Here is a 27,400-nt window from a genome sequence, read left to right on the forward strand (position 1 = left end):
CGCCATTAATCGCATCCAGAATAAAAGTTTGTTTTTTCATAATATATGTGTGTGTACTGTGCTTAATTACTATGTATATTTAAATACACATACATATATGTATATATTTAATAAATATATGTATATACTGTATATATATTTATATAATTTATTTATAAATATAAATATTTTATATATAAATATAACGTTAATATAACATGTATATATTTTTTTCTTAAATATATACATGCATGTGTGCATAATTACATAATTATTACATATATATTATACACAGTACACATATATTATGTAAAAACTAGTGGTGGGCATAGATTAATTTTTTTAATCTAGATTAAATTGGCTCATTTGAATTCTGCCGAAGACATTCAGAATATGTGAGATACCCAAATTGTCCCTGCGTCCCAATGTCCGTACTTATCCATCCTAAATAGTATGTGAGATTAAAGTGTGTCCCAAAGCATAGTATGTTGAAAAGAGTATGCCAAAAGTCCCCGGATGGTCTACTATTTCCGGTAGATTTTCGAAGTGTGAATCCGTGCACACTATAAAGGCTAATATTGCCCACAACCCATTGTGCGTTGGACGAGGATTCAGTTCAGAACTACAAACACGAGTAAAAAGTGTTAAAAACTACAAAACATGGCGAATATGCACGATCGACGCTGCAAATACCAATGTGGACTTTTATAAAGATCTGATTGGCCATTACATTTTAAATGCATCATTATGCATTAATATGTTCAACGTGCTGCATTTCTCTCCGATACGGTAGGAAATTAGCTAAATGAAATGTGGAGGATGTAAGACGATTGACAGGGCAGTTTACGGTGACTGGATGCGATAGAGAGCAAAGACGCAATTGTATGACGTGATAGTATGTCCCAAAGCTTGTCTACTCTTTTGCTACACACTAAAAAGTAAGTACTTTTTGTTCACAGAAAGAGTACATACTTTTAGGGCGTAGTACAAGTAGGCGAATTGGGACGCAGAAAATGACTAAAAGTAATCCGCCATTTTGTCCGACAAAGCAGATAGGAGTTAGAAGATTAACTTCGGTGGAGTTAAACTTTTGTATATTATATTTTGTATATTGACATCTTTCCGCGTTTGAAACAACATTGATTCTCATGTTCATTCATGTTTATTTGATGCTATAAATGGACTCGTAGTAAAAGATGATTGGTTTACGAGCCTCTTGAGTTGAGGCATTACAGCAATCTGTCACGACCATGGTCACGACACATTAAAGAAAACGGGTTTTATTGTTTGAATTTCTTAAAAAACTACACAGTTTTAAAGCTGGGACTTTGTTAAATATCATAAGTAACCTGCTCTGTCTTGTCTGTCGACGTGTTGTCAGTATCCTCTTTGCTCCGTGATGCAATTATCACTGTGTTTGGCGTCACAGCGCCACGCCACGGCTTGACAGACAAAGCAACAGTAACTAAGGGGGGCGCGTCTTTGCGAAGGGTCAGTTCGGCTAGGTATACGTCCGCGCTAAACTATCAAGGTGAAAGTCATCATAGCTTGCGTAGTATAGACCCAGCTCCCAACCCAACTTTGAGAATAGATTAACGGCAATATTTTTTTTTATCGCCCAATAAGAGTCTCACGTTAACGCCGATAACGGCCCACCACTAGTAAAAACAAACTTTTATTTTGGATGCGATTAATTGCAATTAATTGTTTGACAGTATTAATTTGTATATATTAAAAAAATAAATGTGATTCAATATGTAAAAAATAAAAATTACGGCTTTTCCCAGTGTCATTTCTGCCACATAAAAAAATTTGCAAAGTTAATATTGCTTCTTTTTTTTTTTTTTTTTATTGTGATACACAGAATGCTAATTGTAAAAACAAAATAATTGACCATTTTATTTAAAAATAAAAAGACTGGAATGGAAATTACATTGTGGTAAAAGTTTTTATTACTTTCAGAAAAAAATGACATTCAATGATGTACAACTATATGCTGTTGGAAGTTGTTAATGGACAAAAACAAACAAACAAACAAAGAAAAAAACTAGTAAGAGTGTTAAGAGTGTGTCTTAAGACTGGGCCAAAAGTGGCCATTGTTAAAGAAATTCATTTGCTTAATCAACTTTTAAATTACTATATTGCTATTGCTAAAATTGACTAAATTACTACATAGACTGCAACTCTAAACTAATCTAAACTAGCTGGCTCAATCAAATCATGATTAAACCTGGGAATTATATTGTCATCATGGTAACTTGTCCCAATTGAGTTGTACACTAGCAGTACAATAGAACAGGAAGGATGTGTTCTTACACAACAGCTCATCAACTTTGCAACCCACTTCACTGTGAGGGACACGAGGGGGAAATATTGCCCTTCTCAAGAGGGCGTGCAACACGCACAGGAAAGCGTGGGTACTGGTGCTGCTGAGCAGTAGTTCCACATTGCAGCTAAATGCAGCAAGATTCGCTTCCCATCTGTCTTATTTAAAGCATGAATCAACCAGGACTGATTGCATCTCCTCCAAGGACTGTTCCCCATTAGATGCCCATTGAGGTCTATAAACCAATGGCTTAACTCTATCAGTGTGCCTAATCCTTCTCTCCTCTCAGACTGACCCGAGGATTCAGAGCCAGCTGTGGCCGCGTCGCTCACTTATCTGCGAAGAGAGTCATTAGGACCGGTGCTTCTTTCCCTAGGCAGGAAGAGCACAATGCAGCAGCAAAAACATGCCGTCTCTCCTCGGGGTGCGTGATGACACCTGCTTTATCCGACTAGCAACAACTGCTGGGATTAACCTTGTAACTGAGTTCAATGAACTGCAGTCAGGAGTTAGTCGACAAGTGCAATCCAGTGCCCTTTGCTCCACTAATCTCGACAAACAGAAAGTCAGAAAAGCTGTGTGTGCCACGCTATGACTGTAATCCACAGTAAACACTTTCTATGCTGTAAAGTGCAGTGTGGCCTAGTGGCTAAAGATGTGAGTTAATCTATGAAGTGTCACCTTTAGTAAGGCCCTTAATCATAGGTTACTCCGAAGGGGGACTGAACCTGTAATCAGAATACTGTAAGGGAGTTTTCACACTTGTCATGTTTGGTTCTATAAAAACGAACCCTAGTGAGATTGCTCTGTTAGTGCGGTTCATTTGAACATGTGTGAACGCTGCCATCCGAACCCTGGTGCGCACCAAACAAAACTCAGGACCGCTTCCAAACGAACTCTGGTGCGGTTCGAATGATATATGAACACGGACCAAAGACATGTAAATGAACCAAAAACATGAAGATGAGACCCTAAAAAGGACAGAATCCTCACGAATATCGGTTTTTCTCATCATAGTCGCGGGTTTACCCATCACAGGCATAATATGCGCGTCTCCACAAAGCAGATCGTTTGTGTGCGTGATGGAGGAATTCCCACTGCTGTTTTGACTCCTTTACACATTTTATAAGCTCTTCATGAGTTCCCAGCTGGCCGAAATACCATCATATGCAGGCTACGCACACACAAAAAGCGCATTTATCTCAGCACACAGCATTGTTTTGGATGTTCGGCAAGTTCCGTCTCAAAATAGGCAATACGTCATAAAATCCAAACAATCAGGTTGTGAATGTATCCCTATGCCTTTAGGTTCAGTATCTTTTGCTTCGGTGATAAAATTGCCAATCTGAACGCTAATCGGACCAGGACTACATGTTTTTTTTTGTTTTGTTTTTTTTTGGTCTGGACCAAACGAACCAAACTACAAGAGTGAACGCACACTTCATCTAAGGCCACGTACACACTGCAGCTAAATTCGGTTGTCAGTTCACCTTTTAGTGCTTAATCGCATTCTGTACACACAGTTCAGTAAAATACGGGAGTGACAACCGCATTCTAGTCACATCTATGCAAAATGTTTATTTTATTTAACAGTTTCAGTTAGGAACAATTCATAATGCTCTCCTTTCCAGTGTTGTGATCTAACAGACACCCGGTAGAAAGTACCATGATTTAGAAACAGCAGTAAACTCAAGATGCAGTCCTTTTCTGCAAAACAGTTATTGAATAAGCATGTGTCCTATTCTGTGTCCTAAACTCCTGAAACATTGGAGTCTCATATTTTTAGAGCAGTCAATGCAATTTGGGATTAAATCAATTAAACAAATTAATATTATTCAACATATCCTAGCTTTTACAGTAATGTAATTATTAACATTTTCATAAGTAACTGTAATTTGATTACACATTTCTCAGTAACTGTACTGGATTACAGGATTACATTTATTATACATGGATTACATTATTTTGTAATTAAATGATGTAACTCCGTTACATGTAATTAGTTACTCCCCAACACTACCTGCAGGTTATGTGTATCAGGCCCACTGCATGCAATGCTATTATTGTTTACGTTATGATTACAAATATATAATGGGCAAACGTTTGAACACATTGACTGTTAATAGTCTAATTGACTAAATGTCCGCAGTTATTATGCACTTTATTATAATAATTTATATGGACACATATGCTTGATCATATTCATATCACTCAAGCCCATTTTATTGTATAATTCGTTCTGCAAATGGTGTGCTTTGCTGAGTGATTAGCAAAATTCAATAAATTATGAGTCTGAAATGGGCATGAGGATGAAGAAATGGACCAATAAAATACTATGATGATTGTAAAAGTATTTCCAAAAATCAGAAAAGAGAAGTTTAGCATCATGCCACACAAAACATGAAAGTTTGTTCACACATTTATTTAGCAGTTTATTGCAGGAAAAAAAAGAAAAAAAAAAAAAAAAGAAAAAAAACAGTGGTGTAAAGCTGAGTATATGTGATAAATATGCAAAAAAGTTCATTTGCAGTGACAGTGTGATATACAAACCCACAATAATCACACCATCAGCTCTAGTGCAGGAGTTTATTAACTTTTCCATCTAAGGGGAACACTTGAAAAACACAAAGAAAAAATTACATTTTGCATTTCTTCGATAGGAGAAAGGCCATTTACTCTATGCTCTTTATTAGCAAAGACCAATGATAACACGGATGGTTCTTGCATCATCAGTATAGTTGAAAGTTCTTCAATCAGCACTGAATGCATTGCATAGAATACTGGCACTGCAAGCAGATCTGGTTCCATTAAAATAATAAATATGTGAACTTAATGAAGTTTGGTTCCTTTAACGGTTCTTGTGCATGTATTCCTGCGCTGATGCAGATGGAATTCCTTACTAAATTACTTTGACACCAATACTTCATCAGCACCGAAACACTGGTGGAACCAGTGTAGTTCGATTAAAGAACAGTTGACTCTAATGCAGGGGTTTTCAATGTGTAGGGCGCGCCTTCCAAAGGGGGCGCAAGATCACATGAGGGGAGGTGTGGAGAAAAGCTATATTTCCTGGTGACAAGTGTCAATCCATAGAGATTTTGCTATGTCTATAGTTTATATCACAGTATGTAACTTAGGGCTGACCGATATATCGCATGCGATTGTCACGCGCATTTCGTCAGTAAAGCCGGTTCCCTGATTACCGCTAAATCGCCATCACCTGCTTTCAAATGGAGCGGCATTTAATAGACAGAACCGTAGTTCACTGACAAGCTGCGCAATATCGCGTTCATATCGCAGATGAAATGCCTTCGATAATGAACGCGATATTGCGTGGCTTGTCAGTGATCTACGGCTCTGTCTATTAAATGCCGCTCCATTTGAAAGCAGGTGATGGCGATTTAGCGGTAATCGGGGAACCGGCTTTACTGACGAAATGCGCATGACAATCGCATGCGATATATCGCCCAGCCCTAATGTAAATGTATCCATGTAGCGCAGGACTGCTTAAAGTTATTGACGTTTGAGTGATGAATCATAGGCAATGGTGGACGAAGCACACAAATAGAGAACAAAAGTATTTTAATGTACTTAAACATTAATCAATCAGTACTTTTTACTTTTAATACTTATTTAGCTTTTTTATATTTTCCATCCTACTATTTGGAATACATGTGTGTGTGTGTGGGAGGGGAGATGGGGGGGGTGTATGATGTGATGTGTATATGTCTAGAACTGAGAGAACTGAATTTGGTACTTGCAGTAGTTCTGACAGGCCAGGTGGCATTATTTGTGAATACACTCAAAGAGCGCGCAAAGAAAGCTGTCTCTCAGACAGCATGTGATCCTGAATTGAGATCTTGTTCATGGCTTATTGTGCTTGAACGGTCAAATACACACATTTATGTGTCAAAATGCCCGTCTTGGCAAGTAAACACAGTGGGTTATGTCTTAAGTGAACATAAACAACTCGGAAAGAAATCTGATGTGTATCGATATATTGGATTTGTGGATTAGGTCTTAAAGTGACAGCAGCCTAATATAAGCCTGCTGCTGCCTGTGTCATTAATGTTTATCAAACAACAAAAGAAAAAGAGAAAATCTTACTGCTCTTATCTGAATAACTTTTATATTTAATATTTTTTATATTTAATATTTGCAGTTTTACTTACAATATATTAGGCTAGGTTTGCTGTGGTATGGATGGGGTCTTCTGGCGCCATTGTGTACACTGTGTCAGAAGGGTAGCCCATTGTCTTTGACTTTTAAAACCCCCCTCTACTGAGTCAGTTCTTTTTGCTTTTTGCAGTCAGTCAAAAACATATGCCGCAGTGTAGTCTGATAACAGAATAAATGAATCTCATGTGTCGGTTCTTTTTAATGAGTCGGAAACAGCACAGCCAGTGCAGTGCAATTCCCAAATAAATGACTGTAATAAGTGGGTACTTTTAAGTGAATCAAAGACACACAACTAACTAACCAGTTACTGACTGACAGTTCATGTGACAGCGTGTAGTTTAATATACACATTCTGTCAGTAGTATTTTATATATAATATTTTATACATTTTTTGTATTGTTGTTCAGTATATATAGTTAAGGCCAGTTTTTGGATTGCATTAGTATAGTGGTTTGGTTCAGAGAGTTTCACACCGCTTTGAGGATGGGTGCAAACTGACACTGTGCTTTGAGAGATGAGGAGATGCTGTATGTGTTGTAGAAGCTCACTGTGTACCAGAGCACATGGTTTGCTCTTTATTAGCAAGTACCAACTCTGTTTGAAATTGATTCAAAAGGATCATTTCTGAATTCACGCTGCACAATGTCATATCTATCAATTTATAAAGGCCTTTTAAAGAAGGGTGCATTCAAAGTAAATGATGGTTTGCTCAAGGCTGTTGATCTGCTGAATTTCAAACAAACAGTGCTATAACTTCTTGCTTTTCCTGTATTCTGCTTCCGCTGTCTTTCCATTGCTGAACTGTATGCCTATGTGTATCTATGTTAGATTAGTCTAGTTAATAAAGTATTTTGTGTCACACATAAAGCTGTTTGTGGTCCCTAATCATGCAGATTTTGGCTACATGCTCTGAGTTACATTTCTTAACATTTTCTTCACGTTTCTTTACAGTAAGAAAGTTAGCTAACACTTTATTTTACAGTGTCTTTGTTACACGTTACATGTAGTTACTATAGTATTTACTATAAATTGTGCTTAATTACTTCCAACTAACCTAAAGCACACCCTAATCCTAACCCTAACCCTATAGTAAGTATACAGTACTTAATTATTATTACTCAGTGCTACACTATAACACAGACACCTTAAAATAAAGTGTAACTGAAAGTTATTTCTCATACCCCAGAAATTTACATTTCTTAGAGTTAATAAACAATTAACACTGAGTGTTCGCTGGATGAACAGGTTCGTTAATTCTGCTACATCAAGTTAATTCTTACAGCTGATCTAAATATTTAGAATTAATTATTCATATTTCCCTTTGAGCTAATTTGCTACATCACAGAGTAATTATGTTGCATTCAAGGCCTAGAACATAACAGTAGCCCTTATATTTGCCACAAATGAACAACAAATAAATGATACTTGAATTCGTACATGTTTTATTTTTTGGATGTGTTTCATGGTAGTACCGTAGTAGTCATGGAAGTACCTTGGACTATGATGGCACATTCAATTTCAGTGCCAAGGTATTAATTACCAACAGTGTATAATGGTACTGCTACTGTATCTTCTGTAGTACCTGCTGCAGTGTTCACACTGAATTTAGATAATACTAATTAGATATAGTTTGTGTAATCAATATAATAACATTTACATTAAACCACACATACAGGAAGATTGATATAGTGAGTGATAGAATGCCTTGGTGTTAATGCTGGGGGTGTTAATGGTCTTCACACTTCTACACATGTGTGGTTTCTGGTTGAAGACAGATGTGTATTTAACAGAGTGGACCAAAAATATCTGCAGCAAACCAAAAAAGAAATCAACAAAGAGATTTCAGTCTTGTTGTGTTCTGACTTTTCAAATAAGATGCTCCAGTGTATTCTTCTGGCCACCCTGCTGATATCCTCAGGTAAAATTAGTACTGGTTAATTGGTAATTATTTTTTAGAATTATTTACCTTTTCTTTGCGAGTTCAGTTGGAAGGAAGAAAAAGCAGAAAAAAATTGACCAGTTTGGATCATTCCAACACTGTAAAAAAGAATTGTTGGTTTAACTTAAAGCAATTACCTGGTTGCCTTAGGAGTTCATTGAAATTAAACATTTGATTTAATACAATGAAGGTGATTGGTTTAATCAACAGAAACTCAAAATATTATGTTATCTGAATTACATTAATAATTTAAGTTGATTTGATGAAAAAAAATCTTGTAATAACAAATCATGAAAATAATTTTTTACAGTGAAGATGGCCTATTCGGATAAAGATGGACAATGCTGGTCATGCAAAAACAGCAGACAGTTTTATCTAGTAATTTAAGAAACCACCAGCTGAACCAGCTAAAATAGTTTAAGTTGTTTTTATTGTTTAAACAAGGTTACATTTATGTATTTAGCTTTTACTGTTTCGATCTCATTTTCTCTTGGTTTAAATGAACTCATTTGTTAAATGTTCATAGCAGGGTAGTTTTCTTTTGTCAACTGGGATTAATATGTGCTACATTTATGGTGCATTTTCCCCTCACAGTTTGTGCTTTTGACATGGAAATGCACAGAGGAAACTTTACTGAAGATGAACTTGAAGAAATCTTGGTGAGTTGTCCTCAACTTGGTTTTTCATAGACAACTGCATCACACTAAGACTAGGGGTATAACAGTTCTCGGTAAAAAATTTAACCGTACCAGTCTCCACACGTGGTTCGGCACGGACTTGCACCACGGTTCATCTCATATCCGACAACGCATATGCATCTATAATATGGTTTGTTAAAAAAAATAAAACAGACAGAAACTTTTAGGCTAATGTATGTTTCTGTCGATGGATACGCATTCTGGCTTCCCATAAACTTTGTTCAATGCGAGTGCCTTATGCTCTATATGACCAGTCGTTTACGCCCTCATCACCCGGGTGTTGATGGCGCGCGAGCACAAGTGAGACCTGAACAGCACGTTTCTATCTGTGTTTAAGCTAAACTCATTTAAGCCTTGCCAATTTAGACATTCGAGCACAAGCCGTAAAAGAGAACTCAATATTTGCACGCTGTACACGCACTTCTGCATGCGCACTTCGGATGAGTGCACAAATCTTCTCACACTGTAAAAAAGAATTGCTGGTTTAACTTAAAAAAGTAAGTTACCTGGTTGCCTTAAAATTTTGAGTTCACTTAAATAAAAAATTTGAGTTAATAAAATGAAGGAGATTGGTTTAATCAACAGAAACTCAAAATATTATGTTATCTGAACCACATGAATTATTTAAGTTGATTTGACAAAAGAAAAAAATGTTGTGATAACAAATCATGAAAATAATTTTTTTTAAAAAGAGAACTTGTGCGCTCGCTGTGAGAAGATTTGCGCACTCATCCGAAGCACGCGCACGGAAGCACGTGTACAGCGCGCAAATATTGAGTTCTCTTTCAAGTCTGGCGCTTGAACAGACAAATTCACACAAAAAATGTCAACATTCCCATCTTAGCGTGTATCCTAGCAAACATAGTAGGTTATGTCTTAGGTGAACTTAAACACTCGAGAAGGAACGCATGTGTTCAGTATCAGTGTACTGGATCACAGTGACAGCAGCCTAATATTCCTGCTGTCCGTATGTGTTTTTAATGTTAAATCAAACAACAAAAGACAAGGAAATCACTCACTGATCTTGACTGAATAGCTTTTGTAACTCAATTAATTATTAATAATGATTAATCTTTATTTAATTTATACAGTGGAGATTATATGCAATGTTGTTTTATATTTGATTAGTTACTTTATTCCATTTCTGTACCTGAAAAGCACTGTTTATTTATTTATTTATTTTTATACATCTTTGCTCTACTGTATTTATTTGTGCTGTTGCTTGTAGTTTGATTATTTGTTCTTATTTTCTTTATTTTATTTGACAGTAGTCCTTTTTTCCCCTGGACATAGCGCATACCAAACCTTACCAAAACCGTGACCAGATGCAGAGAAGCTTGACAATGCTTTTCAAACACCTAGTTATGTCCTGTTTGAGTTACTCGTTAGGTTCTAACTGTCATATCTAAACTATTTATTCTAATATGCTGTATGTTGTGTCTGTTGTCTTGTAAGGGTGAGATGGCACCAGCCCAACAACTCCCTGGATTGTGCTGGGCTTGCAAGTGGGCCATGCGGAAAGTGAGAGGCCTAATCTCCAGTACAGCAACTCAGGTGTGATATAGGCTACTCTTTTCTATTTCTTTCTTTTTTTTTTAATTATGTTCAAATAACAAAAAAAAAGAGAACAGTATACAAAGAGACTAGTGAGTAATGTTAATTCTGCTTGTTTCTTTTCCTACAGAGTGACATTAAACGGGTGCTGTCACATGTCTGTGATGAGATTGGGTTCCTAAAATTCATGTGTAGGATATTTGTGAATAAGTATCTAGGTGTTCTGATTGAAGAACTTTCAACTACTGATAACGCAAGAACCATCTGTGTTAACGTTGGTGTTTGCTAATAAAGAGCATAGAGTAAATGACCTTTCTCCTATGTATCGAAGAAATGCAAAATGTCATTTTTTCGAGTGTTATCTTTAGCTGGAAACGTTGATGAAATTCTTTACTATAGAGCTAATGGTGTGATTATTGTGGGTTTGTATTTCACACTGTCTGTTGCTACAAATGAAAGCAGAAATGACTTGAAGTTTTTTGCATATTTGTCACATACACTCAGCTTTCACTGTATTTTTTCCTGCAATAAACTGCTAAATAAATGTGTGAACAAACTTTCATGTTTTGTGTGGCATGATGCTAAACTCCTCTTCTCCGATTTTTGGTGATACTTTTACAATCATATTATTTTATAGGTCCGTTTCTTGGTCTATCTCATGCCCATTTCAAACTCATAATTTCTTCTAATTACTCAGCAAAGAAGACCATTTGCAGAGAGAATTATACAATTAAATGGGCTTGAGTGACAAGTATGAACAAACATATTTGACCATATAAATAATTATCATAAAATACATAATAACTGCACACATTTAGACAATTAGACAATATTTACAAACAAATGTGTTCAAACGTTTGCCCATTATATAACTTTGTAATCAAAACATAAACAATACTAGCTTTGCATGCAGCAGAACCTGATACACGCTGCAACCTGCGACTGCGAGGCTGTGGTGACTATATATGGAAGTGAATTAATGACAGTGATGTGTTGCTGGTGTCCATCCCATCACAGGCAGAAATATATTATATGATTAAAATTATTTTTGAAGGCTGAAAAGTGATTTCCATTGGAAGTCAGTTGTTTCCTTTGACACCAGCTTCTTTTGTTAACCTGCTTTATCAAACGCTAACTATCATTCACATGGGCCATTTATGCTTGGACCCCAACGATTGCCACTTACGGCTATATACATATATATATATTGCCACCTATTCATTGTAGAAATGGTCACAAACAGCATCATCTGGTCAAATCAGTAGTGAAATGAATTAAAATTCAATTTAATACGATTTACTTTTTAAAAAAATATTTCATGTAATACAATGAGACATTTATGAAGTGTACCGCATAGTAGGGATGACCTATCTATAGTCAAACTGAAACACATTTTGAGATACAACACCAAGCTCAGAAAGATATTATGGTTGTAAATGTACTTTTTAAAAAAACTTTTTTATCTGTACTGCTGTCATAAATGCGTACCGTGACTTTAAAAGGTGTTGACGTGTCTGCATCCATAGCGACCACCGTTTTGTCCACCGTACCGCCAGGCATGCTGCGCCGCCGGCCCACCCTGTCAGTGAGTGATTCTGAGAAGAGACAGAGAGAAAGGAATAAGAGAGTGTTGACTGCATTCTTGTGCATGTAACCTGTCAAGTGCTGTTCTAGGATCATATTTCCCAAGAATAAACAAACCCACCAAAAGAACACAGCTTTGAAACGATCAAAAATCAATAACAGTACTAGGAAACTAAAAAGGTGTTCATCATCAGCTCTTATTCTTGATCTAAAAAGATGAAAATTAAAGTGTTAATGGGCACAGCAAGAAAGAGGAATGCTTAAGGCTTCCAATCTATAAAAAAAAAAGTTTTGGGTGGTTGCTAAGGCATTGCTAAGTGGTAGTTATGTTGTTAAAGCAACACATTGCTAGGGTGCTATAATGCTAAGGTGTTCTAGCACGTTAGCACGTTACTAAGCAGCTGCTAAGGAGTTCTTGGTACTTGCTTGGATCTAAATAAGTGGCTAGTATGTTTTGGATGGTTGCCAGGGTGTTGCTATGCAGTTGTTAAGATGTTTTGAATGCATTTAACACATTGCTATGTGGATGCATTGGTCTTCCGAGTGGTATTATTGCAATGCCACTGCTATAGCAGGTTGCTTAATGGCTCAAGTCAAAAGGCCAGTCCAGTCTCTATGATATGCTGCTTCTGTAGTAGCGTCACTATGTCAGTCACATGTTTCTGTCATGCACGGCCAGATGGCTGAATCTCAGCCTGTCAGACGCTTGGCATTCATCACACGCCTGCATCTCTGTCTGCACGATTGATGGAGGGAAGGAGGGAACAAGTGTTTGTGTGGAAAACAAATGAGAGAGCGAACGCAGCCAACCTGAAAGACAAGCTCTATGAAATTCATCCTACTGTCTTCCTCTTTGCACAGTCTGAATCATGTCAAACTCAAAACAAAGTGAAGGCTTCTTTGCCTCGCTGGTTTTGTACTTGGAAAGATGCGTCACTAACAAGATCTGGAACCCTTTTTTTTATTTCTGACAGCACTTTTCCTGTGCCTGAATTGGTTATTAAAATAAGAAAGTCTCCTATACTGTATACTCCTATACTGCTGAGGTTTCCTGAAATTCATAGAAAAAAATACTGACAATGTTTCTGCCGGTATTAAAGGATGCCAGTATATTTTATAACTTCTAACTATATATTTTATCAAGTGATACATTGTTAATATACCTATCTACTATACCTATCTACATTGTTAATATACCTATCTACTTGATACATTGTTAATATACTATCTACCAAAAGCTGCTTTTTACCATAAAATGTACCAATAACCACCATAATAATACAATAGAAAGCCACACAATGATTTTATATCCATTTGACATTTTCATAATGCAATAAACATGAACTAAATAACATAAACTGTAAAAGAAAACACCCTAATGATAACAAAAATGACAAGAAACAAAATTATTTATATAAAATACAATCATGTGACGTGTTATGCAGAGACTTGAATGGCCTTTTACTGTTTTTCACCATACCGTAATAGTTTTTACCAAATAAGGTAAGCTAACAGTTAATTAATTAACAGGTTTTAACAGTTTTTTTTTTTTTTACTGTAAAAATTACGAACATTTTAACGGTGTACAAAACCATAAAATTCACTGACTGGGTGTTACACCTGGAAAGTGGAAACAATCCAATGATATAAATAAATTACTAAAGATAAACAATCATGTGCTAGCAAATATTGCCACCATGTAAAATAAACAAAGATCTGTATTGCCACCTCAGTCATCATTTAGCGTTGGCTGAGCAAAACTAGACATGATCTGACAACACGGAGGGAGAACGATTAACAGCCCTGCGTAGGTATCGACATATGAAGATTCCGTCTGTGTGTATGTGTGTTAGTAATTTCACTGTTTGCTCATTGGAGAGATGAACAGATTGGAATGCATGGGAGGGAAATCTCAACACCGCCTCTTGCTTATGTTGATATCACAACATCCTGAACCATATGTTAAGCATGGAAGCAAGACCATATGATCTTTGACTTAAATGTTTGAAAACATTTATGTTATGTATTTTTGGCTGAACTAATCCTTTAAGCTATAATATTATTAGTTAATATGATTTTCAACAGTTCCTCAATGGCAATGTTACACCTCTTTGTCGAAACATTATGAAAACAGTTTCTTTTCTTAAAATTCACAGATGAATTGCTCACCATAAGACCAGGAATATTTATTAAGAAAATAAACAAGGTCAGTTTGGACTTTATGTTGTCAAGTCAAAGGCACTGTGAAGAACAACTACAATAAAAAACATTCAGCAGCTCTCCATCAGCTGTGGTGAAAAACTCTGAAAGCACTCTTCGCCCTGAATGATGAATACAATGCCATTACCAACCTGCAAACTGGTAATTGGTTCAGCTATTCTTTCATCATTAAGCTGCTTGATCACGATGGATAAAATGCAGTGCAAATGGAAAAACATTAAACAGCAATTAAGAGACGGCTCTGACATCCTCCACTCAGAGCCAAGTGTTTATTAAGAGTGGAGACAGTAAACTGCTTTCATATTGAGAGAACAACACAAGGGGCTAAGAGAAAAGCCTCCTCTGGCACGGACCTGCAAGCAGGGGGTCTGAACTCGTGACCGTTCTGTGCATATTTGTCCAGAGCAAACATGCTGACAAGACCACAGAAGTTGTCTGTATGAGTTGCTGTGGAAATACTTTCCATTTCAGGGTGGACAAAAAGTAACAAGAGTAAAATAGAAAGTTAAATTTGCTGGAACAAACTTTATGATGGCTTGATAAAGCCTTGTCTGAAAATTGTATACCCTTCCCAGATTGTTTTATCATGTTAGCATGTCTTAGAATGTGTCTAGCATTATTGTACATTTTGCTACATTATTAGTAGCAGATTTTAATACATTACTAGCATGTTATAACACATTGCTAACATGAATTAACATGTTTAAGCATGTTGTTCATATTAATTAGCATGTTGCTATCATGTTTTGGCACGATGCTAGCATGAATTATCAAGTTGATAACATGTTTTACCATGTTGTTAACATGTTTTAGCACATCAATAACATGTTTTAACACATTGCTAGCATGTTTTAGCACATTGTTAACATGAATTAGGCTTAGCATTTTAGCATGTTTCTAACATGATTTTTGGTTTTAGCATGTTGGTAACACCATTTAGCATATTTTGCTAGCATGTTTTAGCATGTTACCATTATCATCATTTTGCTAGCATTATTTAGCATGTTGTTAGCATGTTTTAACATGATTAGCACATTGCTAGCATGAATTGCTAATATGTTTTAACAAATTGTCCTAGGATAGTCATTATGTTTTGCTAGTGATAGACATCTTATATACACTATAAGTCTTACTGTACAAATGTCTTGACCCCTTCAATGAAAGTCTGGGACTAATTGTGGTTTTGATCATCTGTTTAACAAAAATCATGGCCCCTCTAACTTTCTTGATATAATATATAAATACATCAACAAATAAATCTCTACTGAAATTAACCAACAAATAATGTTCCGTATGAGTTAAGCAGTTCATCCCCAGATGTTAGGCCATTTGCCAGAGAATTACAGCAAAAATGCTTGGTGCTAACGGCCCTATTAATCTGCACTGAACAAGATGCATGGCCCACCTGTGTAAGAGACGTCTTCACCGGGTGCCACCATCCTCCATCTGATTTCACAGAGGACTTTGTCATTCCAGGAAATTGCATAGAAGTGCTACGGTCTCATTTAGCATTCAAGCAAGGCTATAACTCACAGACCTGTCTCATTTGCTCTTAATCTAAATGCACGTTTCTTTCTTCAGGTCTGGCTCGACTTGTCGCAGCAAGAGATGATGAGTCTCTGCAGGTCCTTCAGTTTGGCAAGACGAAGGCCAGGGACACAATATTTTTTGACTTCTTTGGCAGCGGTGCTCTTGTAAGGTTTAAAAGCAAAGACGATAACATAAAAAGCAAACTAACAGTATCTGGTTAAAGTCTGGTGACTTGCAGGTATAGTTATTGCTCGCTGATTATGAAAGACAATGATTAAAATGATCAAAGGATACCCGAGTCTATTTAGCACTGCAGAATGTAACTGCATTGAAATTATAGCCTAAAAAAATTAAAGCTGTAAAGCTTTTACAAGCAATGTTCCTTCAAATGCACTTAATGCATACAAGACTTCTTTCAAAAACATGAAGAAAAAAAAAATAAAAAATTCGTACTGACACCAAACTTTTGAAGTAGTGTGTAATATAGCTGTATAAAATTGTTTTTGAAAGCAAACCAGTGCCTGCCCATTCATTAGGTTTTTAATACTCATGCTCCTTGGCACTTGAATCTCAGCCTATCAATCTAAACAGCTAAAACGCAGTGCAGGTCTTTCACGTAGCATCACTTGAAACACGACCACCGCAGTGGAAAAAGAAAATTGAAAACAGGCAGAGACTAACAGAACAGAAATATAATGATAACTAAGCATTGTTTCGTGAAAAGCATTTGCTTTTGAACAATAGCTACTTAATCACATTCTCTACCTTTAAGAACAAAATGTAATCTGTAAAACACAAACACATACTGTTCAATACAGTAGAGTAGATAACTATAAAAATGGTAGGGACGTTTCAAGCCCAAAGTATACTTTGGCCATCCGTGTTCCGCGACGGCCTGTGCAATATCTGCATGACGTAATTTTCATCATCAGGAGGGTCCACGGACATTCACACACACCGTCCGCATGCAGCCCAATTTGGTGTCCACGAGGACGTTAGGCATACAGGCCCAGCTATACTTCATTTTTTGACACAAATATTACAAAATGTGCCATTGAAAAGTGTAAAAGTCACTTGTTTTTATAAAGTAACAGTGTCCAACAGCGACACCCGCAGGTAAAGTTACGGCGGGAGACTTGCCTCCTGTGTCCCCACTGAGTTAAAACAGATCCCCTAATGTGTGTGGTGGGTTTAGTGGGGGGTAATTGAGAATGAATGGGGGAAAGTCACATGAGGGGAGGCAATGCCTCCACCGTGTTTTGATTGGATTTGATCGATTATGACTGGATATGATTGGTTCACGAGATAAATCCCGCCTCTTGTTTTCGTGCGTGTTCTCATCAGCCTGAGCGAAGACAATGATGGCTTTAATGGGAAGACTAATTAAAAGTAAACAACTCCAGTTCACCACTTTATGTCACGTCAAAATCTCACTTAAAATGGCCTGAAAACCAACCCAGTCTCATTAGAAAAACATAACTGTGGGAATGTTTTCACGAGTCGCAAAATATGTACCAATACCTATATATCACTGCAGTTTCTATGTAAAATGTCCACTGAGTGGCGCTAAAAGCGTGTTCATTTTTTTTGCCGGAACAGATAAACGTGAATATGGTACATTTTTATGACGTTGCTTTTTATACGAATCACCGCAGTTCTGATTTGAAATGTGCACTACATTGCGTTTTAAAATAACGTACCACCAACACTACACCTAAACCTACCCGATAGTGTAAACAAAAGCAAATGTGACATAAAAAAGCATCCGTAATCATGCCGTTTTCGCTTGTTTAGATCTCTCTTCGAGCTCTTTTACAGTGACTCGCCTTTCACAAGATTCGTACCCATGGCTTTCTTGTCTTAAGTACAACTCTGTATCATGTGAGCTACTGAGCAAGCTTGTTATGCAAATGCAAAGTCCAAAATATATTTGTTTACAAATCGTGCACTCTGGTAAAAAAGCGTTTTGAAGACATAACATAGTATTGTGCAAGGAGACGTCAAAACGACTCTTTATTAATCCATAATCTGACCCTGTAATCGTAACTGTGTATGAAAACGATTAACCCTGAAATGCATGACTGTTTCGCCAATCATTCTTACATATTTGGGTCTTTATCGACCCCCATCAATATCTAACACGGAAGGATCTCTACTTGTCGCGATAATATAAAACTCCTCTGATATTAGAGTAACAATTACAGAAGAATAAAATAAAGCATATTTTGTTACCTTTTGGAGCATGAAAGGGCTCCGTTTGAGCAGATGTTTTATGCCATCACCACTGTCCTCGTCAGAGCTCATTTCCCAGTAAATTCAACAAATAATAGGCTAGTTTTATGTCTGAGGTCACGAATATGAGCCTATTCACAATCTCAAACGTATTATCAAAACTATATAATTTTCAGCATCTTCAAAATCAATATTTCGATTGCTAACAGCTTCACCAGATCCATCCAGTAACAGTTACAATCATATTTTATTGTGTTCAGTACTTGCTCTGGAGTAAATCGCTGAGCCATTTCATGTTTTTCTTATTATTTCGTTTTCTGTCTGAATGAGTCGTCACTTCAGCATTGTGTATCAAACATTGCCACCTTGTGGAATAAAGATGAATTGCACTTATTTCGTCATCTACGATTCAATTATTGTTGTGGAGAAAAAATATACGTATACATACACACCTCGGGTCGTTAGCGACCCTATACAATTTTTACAAAAAAATGAATACAAAATAGGCATTCTTTTATAATTTTATGATTTTTTTCTTGTTATATTCTTTATAATAAATTGATTGAAGAATACCAAGAAGGTTGATGTCTAACTTTAAAAAATGAACAAGGAGGAGGGTTGTGAATGACGTCCCGGGTCACTAAAGACCCGAGGTATGCATTTAAGGGTTAAAAGCGCTTGCCGTTTTACTGCCTCTAGTGTTCATTTCTGTTGGAAACTGTGATATGTAAGCATTGGTACATATTTTGGCAACTCGCGAAAACATTCCCACAGGTACGTCTTTCCTATGAGACTAGGTTACTGAAAACTTGATAACTGTGGGGGGTTTTAGTGAGCAATCAGCTTGGGGAAATTAAAGGTACATCTTCGTGAACAGTGTCTACCAGCTTGAAAATAAGTTGACTATTAAAAAGAAAAGCTGAACATTAGTTCACAAATAATATATTTTGTTTAAACTTGATGAAATTTATACTTGGTTTTATAAATAGACCATTACATATTGTATTTGGTCTCTCTTTTTTATGTAATGTTTATTTAACCAGGAAAATTAAGAATAACAGTTTGCTATACAGTATATATACAGCCTCCTCATTTTAAAACACCACCGCACACCACTTCTTTCAGAGTATACTCCTTTGGCCAAGAGATTGGAAAGACGCGTTTGGTGGACTTTGTTTTCAAGCACTCAAATCACTCACACATGCACTGTTGTACTCGTACGGTCCGCACGAACACGAAAATTGGGCTGCACGCAGACAATGTGCACGACAATGTGACCCCCCTGATGATGAAATTACGGCACGCGGACAGCACACAGAACGGCATGGAACGCAGTCGCCCGAAATCGACTTTGGGCTTAAAACAGCACTTGCGCAAAGTGTATGTTGAGACAGAAGAGTCCACTAGGTGGCAATACACATTTGTGATGCATTGTGCAGTAGTTGATGAAGAGTGCGGAATGAGCGATACAAAACAACACACTGTTCCAAGAACAGTAAACAAAGCAGCAAATCATTCTCCATCATTTTTGTTTGGGTTTTTGTTCTAAACTTTGGATGCAATGGCGAATCCACTATTTTTCTTCTTCTATCCTTCCAAATGAATGTCCTATAAATGACATGACTCATTGCTGCCCTCTGATATCTTGTAGAGTATAGAAAAGAAATTGTGCATGTATTGAACTTGTCCATCCAAGATCATCCGCGGTTGAATATACTTTGAAAGCTACGTGGACACGACTGTGCGCAAAATGGAACAGAATGTAGAAAATTAAGTATACCCAGGCCTCGAATGCCTCGACACATACAGTAGCAGAGAATGGATGGTAAATGCTGCTTTGGCGTCTGTGTTGAAGTGTCAATCACAGAGCAGTCTGCTCTCTTTGTTCTATGAAACCGACACAGCCTAACTCTCGCCTGCATCTGTCTCTCGAGCCTCTCGATATGTCAAGTCAAACAATTTCTTTTATCTTAAATAGAGAACTGCAGCTAAAGGCCTGACAGTCAGCAGATTGTTCACATCAGCCATCAGCTCACATTCGCCAACTCCACAAAACCTTTCATCTCAGCAGGCCTTTATCAATCTCACCAACTGTCCGAACTTACACTGCCACCACAAGAGTTTGAGCAAAGTTTGAACAGTGCAGTGTTTCTAAGTAAAAGATGTGCCATCACTTTGTGAAACAAGAATACACAAGAACTTGAACAAGAATTTCTACAGAGAAATTAAATGATAGGGTACTCATTTTAAAACAAAGTTTGCAAGTGTATGTTGAGGGTGGTTGCCAGGGTTGTGATCAATTCAGAATAGTGATGGGTCGATCTTTAATATGACTGGAACAACGTGTGGTCTCAGAGTGATTTGTTCAGTTTCTGTTGACCACGCATGCAACATCCCATAGGTTCTGTATCGGAAACAGAAATGATTAGTTCACCTCTTGAGTTGTTTGTTCCATATTGGATACAGAAATTACATAATTCCCAACCTTCCTTAAAAACAAACACATTTCTGGTCTCAAAGTTCTCAGACTCGAAAACTCAAGAGGCGAACTAATTTCTGTTTCCGGTACAGACTGCATAAGTGACATGACAAAAAAACGAACAACTCAGATCGGGAGGTGAGGTGACTGCATGCCCTTAGCTGCATACCTAAGCAATGAATTAATCATTTCTGTTTCAAATAATTCTGCATTATAGTTTTTTCTTATTCTAAATGTGATCAACATTTGCCTAAGTTGATGTGTTGGGGAATTTGGCTATTAACATGTAACATTTCAATTATAATGAAGATTCAGTGAAGATTCTTTCATTTTGCTGAAAGAGACTCAAAGGATCGAATCAGAAATATGACCCAAACTTCCCATCGCTAATTAAGAACTGTGGAATTGGTTCCCATTTATTTCAAGAGTGTGCATTTAAATTGAGTTGGCCACACCCCACAGGAAGTTGAATCAGAATTTGAAATGGAATGACTGGAAGAGGAATTTACTGAACAGTAGTTCAAAAGAAATTCAGCACAGATTTAACCACTGATTTACTCACTGACCACTGAGTAATTTGCTTAATCAGCATTTTGTCTAGTATTCTAGAAAAAAAAGAAAAGAAATAAAAATGTATTTAAAAATATTTTAAAGAATACAGTAAGGCTTATGCTTAAAATGATTTGCTAATAGGGTAGAAAAAAATAAACCTAATTCAAAATATATTCACCTGGTAATTAATAATTCCACCTTGGTTCACAAATGTTAATTCCAATAAATTACTTATGAAATGAATTCTGAATGGCGCACAACCCTAGTGGTTGCCAGGGCACTGCTATATGGTTGCTAAGGTTCTCTAGGTGGTGGTCCAAGTCAAATGAGCCCACCTTTAATGCTTCTGATATCTTGTCAGGTCCTGAATTCTTGTGGAAGGAAGAAATCTATGAGGAATTAATTCCAACTATCAATTTATTGGTTGGTGATCTAGAGGTTAAAGCTGCTAAGGTTCTTGTTACAATAAGTAATGACTGTGCAGAAATGCTTGATCGTTTGTCAAGGTTTTCATCTTGGACAACACTTCTTAAGGTAGTCATCAAGAATTCAGAGATTGGGGTCTAAAAGGAAGAGTTCTGATGTTATGACAGCCAAAGAGCATGACATCATGACTCGTGGTACTTCTTTAATACGAGTCAATGCTATTGGTTGGAAATGTAATATTTCTACACCTCTCCTCAACAAGCTATATGACCTACGCCTACAGTATCACATGTTGGACATGTTACGCACCAAAGTTTAATACTCAGCAAACTCTAAGGAATGGATCGTCTTGGGGAGAGAAACTGAGAATAAAATCTTTTATGGAAATAGTGTTATGTTTAAGCCTCCAGTGTAAACTGGAGGTGGCAGTTTCCTCAGTATTTTGTGAACTGCGAACCTTTTGAGGTCTTCTTCCACACACACACACACACACACACACGCAAGTTTCTCTGTGCTCTAATCAGTGCAGGAAGAAGAAAAGTCCCCTGGAGGCTGTATATTTGGGAAGTTTCAATTCACCATTAGAAAAAAAGGAAAAACACTTGTTTATGAACTCAGCTGAAGAAGTGAAATACTGCAGAAGGGTTACAGCAAAATGGATAGATATTCTTACAGCAGCAGAACTTTACAGGCTGACAAAAAAACATTATTCCTGCTTCAGGCTAACTCATATTGAAGGAGAAGTGATTTAAACTCAGAATCTAAATTTACAACTTCTCTTTTGAAAAGTAAAAGTAATACTTCGGTCTTTAATTATCAGCATTTTTTGAACACTGGGTGTCATTCCTACATACAGTTGTGGCTAGAATTATTAGACCCCTTCATAAATATGATCAAAGATGACTGTAAAAATAAATCTGCATTGTTTATCCTTTTGATCTTTAATTTATAAAATTAGCAAAAATCTAACCTTTCATTGAAGGTAAATAATTGAAAGTGGGGGGGAAATAACATTAAGAAATAAATGTTTTTCTCCAAAACACGTTGCCCACAATTATTAGCACCCTTTTATTCAATACTTTTTGCAACCTCCTTTTGCTAAGAGAACATCTCTGAGTCTTCTTCTATAATGCCTGATGAGTTTGGAGAACACCTGAGAAGAGATCAGAGATCATTCCTTCATACAGAATCTCTCCAGATCCTTCAGATTCCAGCTCCATGTTGGTGCTTCTTTTCTTCAGTTCACTCCACTCATTCTCTTTAGGGTTCATGTCAGGGGACTGGGATGGCCATGTCAGAAGCTTCATTTTGTGCTCAGTGACACATTTTTGTGCTGGTTTTGATGTTTGTTTTGGATCATTGTCCCGACGGATGATCCAACCACAGCCCATTATAAGATTTCTAGCAGAAGCGGTCAGGTTTTGATTTTTATCTGTTAGTATTTGATAGAATCCACGCCATGTATCTGAACAAGTTGTCCAGGACCTCCAGTAGAAAAATAGGCCCACAACATTAAAGATCCAGCAGTATATTTAACAGTGGGCATGGGGTACTTTTTATCCATGTGTGCACCAAACCCATCTGGTGGGTTTGCTGCCAAAAAGCTCATTTTTTAGTTTCATCTGACCTTAGAAGCCGGTCCAGTTTGAAGTTCCAGTCTTGTCTGACAACTGAATATGCTGGAGATTGTTTCTGGATGAGAGCAGAGGATTTTTCTTGAAACCCTCCCGAACATCTTGTGGGGATGTAGGTGCTTTTGACTATTTTTTTTAAGGCTTTCTGAGACTCAAGACTCAACTAATCTCTGCAATTCTCCAGCTGTGATCCTTGGAGAGTCTTTGGCCACTCAAACTTTCCTCCTCACTGCACATTAGGATGATTTAGACACATGTCCTCTTTCAGTCAGATTTGTAATATGTTTAGTTGATTGGGACTTCTCAATTATTGCCCTGATAGTGGAAATGGGGATTTTCAATGCTTCAGCTATTTTCTTACAGCCACTTTCTATTTTGTGAAGCTCGACAATCATTTGCTACACATCAGAACTATATTCTTTGGTTTTTCACAACATGATGAATGATTAAGGGAATTTGGCATTTTTGTTTCCTCATGTTTATACTCCTGTGCAACAGGAAGTCATGGCTGGACAATTTCATGTTCATGATCACCCTGGATCAAAAAATTTAAATATGAATGGGAATATACTTCAGAGATATTTTACTCATAAAAAATTCTAGGGGTGCTAATAATTGTGGGCAATGTGTTTTGGAGAAAAACATTTATTTCTTAATGTTATTTCCTCCCCACTTTCAATTCTTTATCTTCAATGAAAGGTTAGATTTTTGCTAATTTTATAAATTAAAGATCAAAAGGATAAACAATGCAGATTTATTTTTACAGTCATCTTTGATCATATTTATGAAGGGGTCTAATAATTCTGGCCACAACTGTAGAGCCCCTTTAACAGAGCCTGAGATCATGCACGCCATAAACAAATACAATTAAAGCCGGGGACACACCTAACGATTAGCTGAAACATTCTAAGACTGAACTGAACACACATACCGATTGTTTCCTTCGACTGGAGCTGATTTATATACTCGCACATGGAATTTGAACGCCGACTGTAATCGCAGACTGAACGCAACTGGCTCTGACTGGACGCATTTGAGTGCGATCAGTCATAAGTATCAATTTACATTCATAATCGGCCTTACAATCGTTAAGTGTGTACGCGGCTTAAGACGTTATTTACTCACCCTGCTGTGGTTCTAAAGAAAATAAAAAAAAAAAAAAAAAGTCCCACTTGTGCTCGACAATCCAACAATCACACAATGTCACATAAAGTGGAGCAGACGACATAGAAACAGTCTGCATATAAAATCTTATCCTTTCTGTAGTTTCTGGAGACCAATTCTTGTAGTCTTATCTATAATATCTTACTTTCAATAAGACAATATTCCCACTTCCCAGGGCAGGTTTGTACTGGTCAGACCAATATATCAACTGATTAATCAGCCATTGTTTTGCAATTAAACTACAAAATAATTATCTTAATTCTCAGCATATATATATATATATATATTGCTGTTCAAATATTCTTTGCAGTTCAGTCTAGTAAATTGCATAACTTCCTGTTTAATAAAATATTTGAGCAACATATGATTAGTGAATGGCTCATTAGCTATCATTAAAGTGTATTAGTGATATTATCAAACAGTTTGTATGACAACTCAGGACCGACTTTTATGGAACATCAAAAAAGTCCAGTCCCCTCAAAAGTTGCCTGAACCTTCACTTGTTTTAAAAATGAAGAGCATCAGGACATGCTCCAAAACTTTAAGCACAGAGCAAAGAGAAGAGGAATATCTGAAACCTGGGCACAATTTTACTGAAAACTATAATCGGTCAAACATTCCTGTCAGTTCCTCAGTGCACTTAGATTTCCATCGCTCTTGAGGGCAAATTCTGTTATACGATGGATATTAAGTCAACATGATCAGACAATGAAAAATGTCACAAATACATAAAAGTACTATGGCACCCTCTGTAACCACAGCAAAGTACTGTTTTTATCCAAGATAGGCAGAGAAAGATGAAATCACCCTTGATAGCAGTGCGGCAGCGGCTCCGTGACAGAACATGCTGTCTGTGCCTGGACCGGCCCAGAAGTCTGTAGTAGTACCATTTCCTCCCCAGAACTCTCCTCACTGCCCCTGACATGCTCTCTGCGTCTCACGACCTTCAGAATGATTGACTTCAGAAAGTGCTGGAAGTCTTCACTTCAAAAGCTCCTGTTGAACTGAATCACTGCCAGTAGAGATTGCATGTTCTACAGATTGTTGCATCTGATTCTGCAAGTCAGGACTGCTCTTGAAATGACATGGTGGAGAGTTTCGGGAGAAAGGGGGGAAAATGAAGGGGGGTAGGTAGAGGGCCAACTCCTCCCCACAAATAACCTCTGTGATTTAGGAATGAAAACTACAGTAAGGTGGAAATTACAGTGCAAATATGTCTTGAGCTGCTCAAAGAAAAAAAAAAAAAACTATATCAAGTACATACACTAAATTACAGGGATAATTCATCCAAAAGTGAAAACTCACACTCTTCCAAACCTGTATGTTGTAGTTTTCTGTGAAACTCCAATAGAGTAATTTTAGATTTTAATCTTGTAGCTCTTTCCAACAATAGTGCATATGTCACATTTGTTGAGCTCCAAAAAATGACATGAAACACCATAAAAAACATGGTAACTCCTCACAATAAGGTTTAATTTAATTATATTAGTTAACTACATTAGTTACCATGAAATAACAATGACAAAATATGTCTAAAGCATTTATCTTAGTAAATATTAATTTTAGCAATTACTAATACATATTAAAATCAAAAGTTGTTTCTGTTAATATTATTTAATGGACTAACATAAACTAATAATGAATACTTGTATTTTTATTAATTAACTTTAACAAAGATTAATAAATACTAATAGTTAATTTTGGTTAATGCATTAACTAACATTAAGTAATGAGATCTTATTTTAAAAGATATTTTTTATTTTTTGTTACTTTGGACTTAAAAATGTGCATTTTTGTGCAATTCATGTGCAAATCAAAAGAAACTGGCATTACAGCTTATACTTTGCTGTAAGGAATTCTGCATACAGGCTGACACCACTGAAGACTAAAGTTTGTCCCTTCACACACCCTCAGTTTAAAATCCAATACATTAATACTGCATGTTTGCAGTGCTCTGACAAGGCATTTGACCCCTATGACCTCTACGACAACACCAGCCGGTAATATAATGAGATTTACGAGCCTTACAAGAACATCTCACCTTCCTGATGAAATCCTAGATTTTGAGAACCAAATGTCAGACAGAGATGGAAACTATTTTTTAAAAATGATTTAAATGCACCCATCACAATAAAGATAACTGATTAATGCAATATATATAAAGTGATTATAATTTGTGAAATATATTATACTATATTATACTGCTATAGTTATTCTATATTATACTGTAATATTCGTGACAAATGTAAAAATAATTTCACAATTTACGCAGAAATTTTGCTTCTTTTTCAGAAACCTCATAAAATGACCCATTCCCTACTTCCTGCCAAAATGCCATAAGTTTATTTTTACTACTGTAAAAACCTAATGATTGAATATGCCATCTAGCATTCAAACGTTTGGATTCAACAAGATTTTTTTTTATGTTTTTAAAAGAAGTATCTTATGCTCATGAAGACAGCATTTATTTCATACAGTAAAAACAGTAATTAAATAATAATTAAATATTATTACAGTTTCATATAACTTCTATTTGAATATATTCTAAAATATAATTTATTCCTGTGATCAAAGCTGAATTTTCAGCATCATTACTCCGGTCTTCAGTGTCACATGATCCTTCAGAAATCATTCTAATATGATGATTTGGTGCTCAGAAAACATTTCTTATTATTATTATGTTGCAAATGTTGCTTTGCTGCTTAATATTTTTGTGGAAACAGCATTTTTTTCAGGATTCTTTGATGAATAGAAAGTAATGTCATTGTTTACTCACTTATGTTGTTCCAAACCTGCATGACTTTCTTACTTGAATACAAAAAATGTCACACTGCTTTCTTCTATAAAACAAAAGCATATACAGTATTGATCATGAGCTGTCAAGCTCTACAAAAGAAACTACAA

General features: G+C 36.5%; 2 protein-coding genes across 7 annotated transcripts in view; one reads left to right on the forward strand and one right to left on the reverse strand.

Annotated features, from left to right (window-relative positions):
- The window catches only part of dab2ipa (DAB2 interacting protein a), a 129,489-nt gene that overhangs the window by 70,504 nt on the left and 31,585 nt on the right, over nt 1–27,400 (reverse strand). For 5 of the 6 annotated variants that reach the window (XM_048208851.1, XM_048208852.1, XM_048208850.1 and 2 more), the window contains one exon: nt 12,164–12,270. In XM_048208851.1, the coding sequence (XP_048064808.1) occupies nt 12,164–12,270 (107 nt within the window). Of the gene's footprint in view, nt 1–12,163; nt 12,271–25,303; nt 25,558–27,400 lie in introns of those variants that run through there. The other variant, XM_048208853.1, reaches the window with a different exon arrangement.
- On the forward strand, nt 5,782–12,151 carry LOC125279333 (antimicrobial peptide NK-lysin-like). Its single transcript, XM_048208860.1, has 4 exons — nt 5,782–8,402; nt 9,018–9,082; nt 10,577–10,675; nt 10,806–12,151. Exons 1-4 carry the CDS (start codon nt 8,360–8,362, stop codon nt 10,962–10,964), a joined length of 366 nt encoding a protein of 121 aa, XP_048064817.1. The 5' UTR covers nt 5,782–8,359; the 3' UTR covers nt 10,965–12,151.

The sequence above is a fragment of the Megalobrama amblycephala genome, linkage group LG12, assembly GCF_018812025.1.
Source record: "Megalobrama amblycephala isolate DHTTF-2021 linkage group LG12, ASM1881202v1, whole genome shotgun sequence".
Lineage (NCBI taxonomy): Eukaryota > Metazoa > Chordata > Actinopteri > Cypriniformes > Xenocyprididae > Megalobrama > Megalobrama amblycephala.